Below are 8,445 nucleotides of genomic sequence, written 5' to 3' on the forward strand. Positions count from 1 at the left end.
GCTACCCCCTGGTAGTAGAGAGAAGCTGTCAAATAATCATTGGTTTGTGCATAGAAAGTGGGAAAAACCTGGAGGATCAAAAATGAATACATATTAACATGCTGTGTCTGTGATTAAAGTGGGATAAAGGTGTGGAGATGGCTTAGTGGGATGATCATGCATTGGCAGCAGAAGATGAATGCTTGTGGGACAACCATCCTGCCCTGTAGGCCTATTGTACCTGCCTGGGCATTACCTACCAGATGGCTGCTCCCATGCCTTTCAGACAAACACCAGCTTAAAAAACAACCGGACATCAGGCTGCCCGCCCCTAAGTAGCAACTTCTCTCGCCACCTGGAGAAGCGGTTCAGAGCCAGAGGTGAACTCAGTGTGGGGGGTGTTATCCCTAGTGCCTGTGGCACAACCCCCCTGTCCAGCACTGTTCTGCAGAGGCGCCCAGGACGTGCGGACCCAACTCTCCTCTCGCCCCCCACCCCGCAGCGATCGGCCCCGGGCCCAGCCTGCGGGCAGACAGCCGGGCCGCGCTGGTTCGGAGGCGGGGAGAAAGGGCTCCCGGGGCGGCGGAGGGCGGCTAGGGGCTGCCGGGGCAGCGCAGACCCCACCCCCGTCCGCAGCGGGACCAGGCGGGTAGCGCTAGGAGCCGAGGCCCTACGGGGGCGGGCTCGGACTCTGCCCCCGGGAGCGGGCCCCGCAGACCGCCCCCACCTTAAGGGGATGCTGCACCCATGAAGGCGCCAAAGCCAGGAGCAGCCCCCTCTGCGCGAGCCACCACCCCCTGGGCTATGAAGGCGCATGCGCAGCACCGCCCACCCGACCCAATACCGCACCTTGTGCTCCACCCCTCGACCTATGACCCTACCCCCCGCCGCTTTGCTCTCTTGGCCCCGCCTCTCGACCTATGGCCCTTCCCGTCTCTCCTATCACCATAGGCTTTGTGGTCCCGCTCCGTGGTGACGCCATCTCCGTGCGCCGGTGGCGTTGCGGGCCCCCTGGCGGTGGCCGGCCGGGCTGAGGAGGGGAGGGTGTCCGTGGCGGACAATGGCGGCCGCCTCGCTGTGGAAGGGGCTGGTGGGGATCGGACTCTTCGCCTTGGCCCACGCGGCCTTCTCCGCTGCGCAGCGTGAGTGAGCGGAGCCCCGCGCGGACACCCGTCCCCGGGCCGGCAATGCCGCGGGCAAGGATCCGGGGCGGGGGCAGGTAGCAGGACTGAAAGTGGGGGCCCCGCGCCCTCCTCCCCCACACTCACTACGCGGGCAGCAGGGGATGTGGCGGGCGGCTTGTGGGGAGAGGCGGGGACGGGGAGGGGGCCTTGGAGGAGGATGAATTTGGGTGCTTACGTGTAGCCGGAATCGAGCTGACGGGGTGAGATCTGGCAAGCAGGAGCTGCGCCAGGCTGATAGTGGGAGTCAGGATGACAAGCGGCGATGGGGTAGAGTTAATGACGACGGGAGAGAGGCTCAGGAGGGGAGTAGAGAACCACGTTGCTATTGAGGTGTCACTGGACCTCAAGCTATTTGCATTTCCAGAACTGGGCTGGGGCAAGGGAAGGAGTGCGGGGTACAGCACCGAGCTTTGATTACAGCTCAGAATCCATTTTTAATATATTCTGTGCAGGAAAAGAATTTGTAGAATGTAGCTAATCTTTTTTAGTGCATTTTAGATGTTTGTTTAATAGATGTCATTAATATGTTTAAAGCAAAACAGTATAATTTCTCCAAAAATGCTTGCTTATGCAGTCTGAGATCCAATTATTTTTTCTGATCACTAATCCAGAACTGTTGCTTGGAAAAATTACTGTTCCCTGAAAACATTTATTCTGCTCTGTCAAAATGGTTTTATCTGTGGTAGATGGCAAACCTGAATATTACGTACTTTTGATTACTAGCTATGATTATCTTTGTAATTCCAAGTTTTCAGTTTTTTTAAAATACTGTTTTTCAATGCTGGTGGGTTTTTGAGACACCAGATGCTAAAACCATCTCAGAATTGAGGTGGGGAGATAGAGGAACATGCCAACAACTAATACTATATGATTTAAAGGTTGAGTATCTTTCCAACTGCCCGTGATAGAAGTAAACACTATTTAACCTTGATGGTTTGCGAGGCATTAAAGCTTGAAGCTACCGTTTGTCAGTGCTGCATTAGTTCCTTGGCGCAGCAATGCATTTGGAGTACTAGTCAGCGTCTGACCACAGCAACTGCTACAGTGCAGTTTCCACTCCGTGGCAAGAGAACCATTTTTCCCAAGAGTATTTGAAGATGCTAGAGAGAATGGCCACATTATTTCAACTCTTAGTGCACAGTGGATCAAATTCAGCCCTGGTATAAGTGGCTGTATCTCCCAGTGACTAAGATGGAATAAACCATTTAGAATGATGTTTATAATTCAGAAAAAGGTGATATCCTTTAGCACCCAGAGTTATCTGAATGTTATGACAGATTGTTAATGCAAAATATGCTTTTAAAATTCCACAGTACACACATCTGAATAGAATGAAAAATAATTAACAGTAATGAGCTAAATTTCTACCTGTTATGACTTAGTCTAATTCTACTGACATCCACTAGTAAGTATAACATTTACAAATAATTCCTCAACGATCCTTCTTTACACACAGTTCTAGTGCCTCAATGGGTTATAGCCAACCCATCTGGAAAGTGTACCCATTTTTGAAGAATTCTGTAAGAGATTTGTGCTTCGTGTGCAACAGTATTCCATGTACATATTCTATACAATGCCCATAGGCTGTACTAGAAGGAAGAATTTATTACATTTAGTAGTCTGCTGCCAAAGTAGTAAAGCAATTCCTGATTGTCTTGTGCAGAAACATGCTCTTCCATTTACTAGTAATGATGACCAATTTAGACAAGTTCAATAGGGAACAGTGGCTATATATATTGCAATAAAATAGAACATCTAATGCAGGGGTTGGCAGCCTTTCAGAAGTGCTGTGCCGAGTCTTCATTCATTCACTCTAATTTAAGGTTTCGCATGCCAGTAATACATTTTAGGTGGTCTCTTTCTATAAGTCTATAATATACAGTATAACTAAGCTGTTGTTGTATGTAAAGTAAATAAGGTTTTTAAAATGTTTAAGAAGCTTTATTTAAAATTAAATTAAAATGCAGAGCCCCTCAGATCAGTGGCCAGGACCCGGGCAGTGTGAGTGCCACTGAAAATCAGCTCGCGTGCTGCCTTTGGCACACGTGCCATAGGTTGCCTACCCCTGATCTAATACCTTCTGCTGAAGTAGCTTTGTGATGGTGCTGGCTGCACTACAGTTTGAGTAGCAGTATCTGGCACTCATAGAGAATTCTTCCTGCATATGCGTGCTCCATCATCAGCCTTTTTCCACCCTCTTCTCTCTTATGCAGAAAGGAGATTAAATTATTGCTGAAATTATTTATCAAGGCAGGTTTGGAAGATCAGATATGCTGTCTGAGGAAGCAAATGTGGAAACAAGATTAAAAATGGCAGAGTTACTGGGAGCTAATAGTCCATGGCATTATACGTAGAAACCCAAACACTCCTCTCATTTATATTGATTTGCTTTATTACAAAAAAAATTAACTTACCTGTATATCTTTACCTTATAGATCGTTCCTATATGAGATTAACAGAAAAGGAAGATGAAACATTACCGATAGATGTAAGTTATACATTTTCATTGTGTTTGGAAGATTTAAGACTAATAATATAGTTTGGTCTCTTGCTTTCGTTCCTGTTCATTTTTTTAATTTGAATAATTGAATTTTAATCATATAATCTTTCAAGTTCTCATTCTGCCTGAGAATGTTTCACCTACCAGTCCTAATGTCCAGTAATGCGTTACAGCTCTTACAAAGAGCATTTGTAAATCGGAATAAGCCCTGACTTCCATTTACTTCTTTAGAACTATTGGTGAAATATCTCCTCCAGGAAGTCCATGGCTTCTGTTGTTAGAACTTGGAAAATCCTTGCATAAGTCTCCTGTACTCTGCAGCATAAACACCTGCCTTCCTCTGGCTTTTGTTGGCTGACATTTGTTTATTCAATACTATTTGTGTTTTGCCATTATCCCAGCACAACTTGTTTCATTTACTTCAATTTTCTGATTTTAATTATATCTTAATTTCTTGGTTGACCAATAAGAAAATGGTGTGTAGAAGTGGACTTCAAAGGTCATGCCCAGTTATCATCCTTGTTGACAGTGTTATGGAGGTTACATAATTTGTCTGAGTACTAGATTGTTCTTATTAAAGCAGCAATTTGAGTGCACAGAACAGTGATTCTGACTGCTGTGAGGAATACAGAATCTGCCTAAAGAACTCTGCTTGGCAGCTTGATCTAGTTCAGAGGGTACAGGATGGGTGCCAGGAAATCCCCCATCTGTTCCTGCTTCCGCTATTGACTTGCAATGCTACCTTGGGCAAGCTACATAATCCTTGTGCCTCGATTTCTTCCCCCCACTAAAATGGGGATAAAATTGTTTGCCCAGTTTCCTAGATCTCTGGTTGAAAAATGTGTAAGTGCTTATTGTGTAAGGCAACTGTGAGCAAAACAAAGGATAAAATATGAGAATTTTGTACAAGGGTTCTCTTACATGGTTTAGCAACCTCTGTGTGGTGTATTGTATCTCTCTCTCTTGCAGATAGTTCTTCAAACACTGTTGGCCTTTGCAATTACGTGTTATGGAATAGTACATATTGCAGGAGAATTTAAAGACATGGATGCCACTTCAGAACTAAAAAATAAGTATGTTGGGGTTCTTTCTGTTCATTAACACACTTTTTCCTGTTGCTCTATAAATAAACTCAGCATGTCTGGTAAAATAGCAGCCCCAGAAATGTTCTCCTTTCTAGCTCACGCCTTCTTGACAACCGGCTGTAAATGTGATGCTGGGAAGCACAGGCAGAGCCAGGAAGCCACCACACAATGTCTGGCTGTGGGATGTAGTGTTCTAGCTAGGATGAGGCTACAGCAGTGACTGGGACACTTTCTGCCCTTCCTTGGCTCCTTCCCTGAGCCTCCTAAAAACCCACCTCAGAGCTGGAGTAGTGGAGTGAGCAGGTAAGGACTAGGGAGATATGAGGTTACAGAACTACTCCTGTCCAGTGGTCTCAGCAGGGGACTGGGAGGCAGAAGCTCTTACCTCCAACCATCTCTGCCTCAGTTTTCACATCAGTAAATAGGGCTAACACGTACCCCTTCCGAAGGGTGTTGATGACAAATTAGTTAAATACTATAGAAGTGCTGAACTGAATTGTATAAATCTGTGAAGGGTTTTGAATTAAATTTTGAGCTGAATAGGAAATCAGATGGGCAGAAAACCTTCTCCTACAGAGAGTAGTCTGAATAATATGGGTCAAGTAAATCCATGAAAGAGGCAGTATAAGGAGGCCTGAATGTGAAGTGCTAAGAAGTGAGAGAGAATTAAGGGCGCTCAGCATTATTAGCAGAGGCCTGAATATGGATTTTGGCTGAGGCAAGGTCAAAGGGAGGAGGAATTTGGGTGATATTTTGTGGATAGTTATTAACACTTGTACATAAGGAAGCCGTAGAAGGGAGAGTGAAGTTTATTAATGATGTGGGTGTTTTCTGTATGCTGAACAATCAGCATATCTATATCTCTCTAACACTAGCATCTTGTCTTTAAAATTCTTAATGTTTGTGTTATGGCATAGGGAATTTGGGTAAGATCTAGAGGCTTGGCACCCCTGCCATTTGGTAACAGCACTTATTTTTCAGTTTGTAAAAATCTGGTGTTTCCAAGAGTGACTTTCATTAAATAATCAATCAGTCATTCTAAAGCCACATTAATTTCATTTTTCATGTTTATTTTAAGGACATTTGACACATTAAGGAACCATCCATCTTTTTACGTATTTAATCATCGTGGTAGAGTATTGTTCCAGCCTCCAGATATAGTGAATTCTTCTTCAAACCAAGATGTTTTGTCATCCAGCGCGTCACTGAAGTTACGAAAACTTGAACCTCTGCGCCGTTAAGATTTTTACAGATTATAATAGAACAGGACACTGAGATGTAATATTGGAGTTTGGGGTGTAAACACTTTTTTTAATTTCTGGAGCAGTATTTATATTGACCTTCCAGACTTTATAAAATATATATATAACTAAGGACCTTCTTTGTACACTGTTAATGAAAATGACTGAATTGTGACTTGGCAATGGAGTGTAAGTTATTGCTACAATTACGCTGTGAAACATCTTTGAACTTTCATATATTAAACAATGTTGCGGTTGATTTTTTCATTTAAAACTATTCCTATCCTTAAGAAAAGGCAAATAAGTTTTTATTGCAATGAATATTGTTTGAAAAGAGGGAATGCTTTCGTGCTATTTATTTTCTTGTTTGCTTGCATTACCCTTTATGGAACTCCTTCAGAAACAGTGGGTGCACTGCAGCATGAAAAGATAGAGGAGAGGAAGCTATCTGTCTCCTGTTCCTAGAAAGTCTAAGATGCACCTTTTGGTGTATGTTTGTGAAACTCAAAAGAATGCTTTCATTCTTACAATGCTAGAAAAAAATGGTTATGTCTGACAGTTTTTTAACTCTTCGTTATCAAGTTATTGCTTTCTAGTTCTCCTCCTGTTTAAAAGTAGATTCTCTCCTCCTCCTCCCAAAATTATCGGGGACTCTACATCTGCTATATGTAGGAGGGAGATGGCTTGCTTCTTTTTGGATAATCTAATATGTTCAGCTCGTTTATTCATTGTATGTGTATTGCTGTCTTTGCTTGTGTATACAGGAACATTCATGAAATGGCTGAGTAGTTTTTCAGTACCATAAATGGCACCAGAAACTAGATTCTCTTTCATGCATTCTGAGAAACAGTTTTCATAAGTATTAAGACAAATATCCATTTTAACACATTGTACGTGTTTTCCAGTAATAAGGTGCTATGGGGATTAGCATGGAAAGGGGGCAAAGCATGCATGGTATAACTATCCCTGGCACTAGCCCCGAAGCATCAAATTAAGCTAACGAAACTGTTACCTCTGAGCCAGTAGCTGACTTAACTGTTTTGAGGGCACACGTTCTTAAAACATGACACAGCCTTTAACTGTTACGGGTTTCTATTTTTTTTAAGGTTGTTTTTACTGTTAAACTGCGTCCAGCTCTGGCATTTCCCATTGGTAACTGAAAGCTTCTCTTCTGCTTCCATGACGTAGCTAAGACCCTGTGCAATGAGTGAGATGCTTTACGGGTCCACCTAGATTTATGTGTATTCCCCCTTGAAGACTTCTCACCTCAGCATACAAGTCAGCCTTTTTACCCTCCAATATTTGTATTTTTAAAAATCTATTTTATTCAACCCAGCAATCTGAAAGTTCAAAGATAAAAAGTGTAGGAAAACACCATGGAAAACTAAGCACCTTCTACCAGCCCATCCTATTGCTTGGGACCCCAGGGATGAGAGCAGCAGTATGGATGGTTGCTCTGAGTAGTTTATGATTTTCACTCTGGGTTGGTTCAATATTCAGAAGGGTATTCTGATCATTTAAGCGTTAATCTCCAATCCACTGAGCTAGTTCCTAAAGTGAATTAGCGCTCCTTCCCTGGGAGCCACAAATAAGCTTGATTAACTGATAGCTGCTACCACTAAAGGCCTCATGCTGCCCCTGTTAACTTAAAACTTCCATTGTCAAGTACAGCGCTGGTGTACGAGGAGAAGATTGCTTTTTGCCTTGGCAGGGTATATGGAGGAAATGGATGCAGACTTATGCCTAAGCCATCGTGACTCTTGCTAGCTCTGGAGAAGCAAAAGCGGGATGGGAAACGGAATGAGGTTCTCATGCCATTGGATTAATGACAAAAGAGGTGAAGAAAGACGGCAAGAGCCACGTAACCAGCCTAGCAGACTGATACTTCAATTGTGTTTGGCCGTGTACCATTTGCATAATGTCTTACAGAGCAGGGCTGCTCACCTATTAATTTCTAGGGAGGCCATGTTCGTGCTCCTATAAGGCCCACTCAGTGCAAAATGCACTACAACGTGAAATCTGGAGTCCTGCTCGGAGCAAATGTTTGTTTCTCAAGCCCTCAATGTTGCATAGTTTGAGAGCTGCAAAGCACCTTAGTGACTACATCAAGCCCATTAACCACATGAGGAGTAGCCTTACTCTTTAGCAACAAGGGTTATATCACAAAGCTGTACAAATTATTTTTTTCTTATCTTGCAATGTCCAATAAAGAACGGATATCCTTACAAAGCTTTTGGTGGTGATTTTTCTCCCAATTGTCCTGCACCTCGTCAGAGCAAGGTCAGTGAGGGTTATCAAGAAATTGTCCCGCTAATAGTTCTAATGAAATTAATAACCTTACTTTGGCTGTAGCATCTTTGCAGTGAATTTCTTGCATGCCACTTGTCCATTACTGTGTCAGATACATAAAAAGGGAATCAGACCAACACAATGTCCTGATGGCGAAACAAGCTTTT

The 8,445-nt window shown here is 43.5% G+C and overlaps 1 protein-coding gene across 1 annotated transcript; it reads left to right on the forward strand.

Annotated features, from left to right (window-relative positions):
• Window positions 1–979: 979 nt before the first annotated feature.
• On the forward strand, window positions 980–8,218 carry MMGT1 (membrane magnesium transporter 1). Its single transcript, XM_032773167.2, has 4 exons — window positions 980–1,121; window positions 3,599–3,651; window positions 4,633–4,736; window positions 5,827–8,218. The coding sequence occupies exons 1-4, from the start codon at window positions 1,040–1,042 to the stop codon at window positions 5,987–5,989; spliced, it is 402 nt and encodes a 133-aa protein (XP_032629058.1). The 5' UTR covers window positions 980–1,039; the 3' UTR covers window positions 5,990–8,218.
• The last annotated feature ends 227 nt before the right edge of the window (window positions 8,219–8,445 follow it).

This window comes from Chelonoidis abingdonii, chromosome 8 (genome assembly GCF_003597395.2).
Source record: "Chelonoidis abingdonii isolate Lonesome George chromosome 8, CheloAbing_2.0, whole genome shotgun sequence".
Lineage (NCBI taxonomy): Eukaryota > Metazoa > Chordata > Testudines > Testudinidae > Chelonoidis > Chelonoidis abingdonii.

Bases quoted from the DNA above. Each gene is read 5' to 3' on its own strand.
- MMGT1 (XM_032773167.2), top strand. From the start codon at position 1,040: ATGGCGGCCGCCTCGCTGTGGAAGGGGCTGGTGGGGATCGGACTCTTC. The intron at 1,122-3,598 runs GTGAGTGAGCGG...TTTACCTTATAG, and splicing joins GGCCTTCTCCGCTGCGCAGC to ATCGTTCCTATATGAGATTA. The intron at 4,737-5,826 runs GTATGTTGGGGT...GTTTATTTTAAG, and splicing joins ACTTCAGAACTAAAAAATAA to GACATTTGACACATTAAGGA.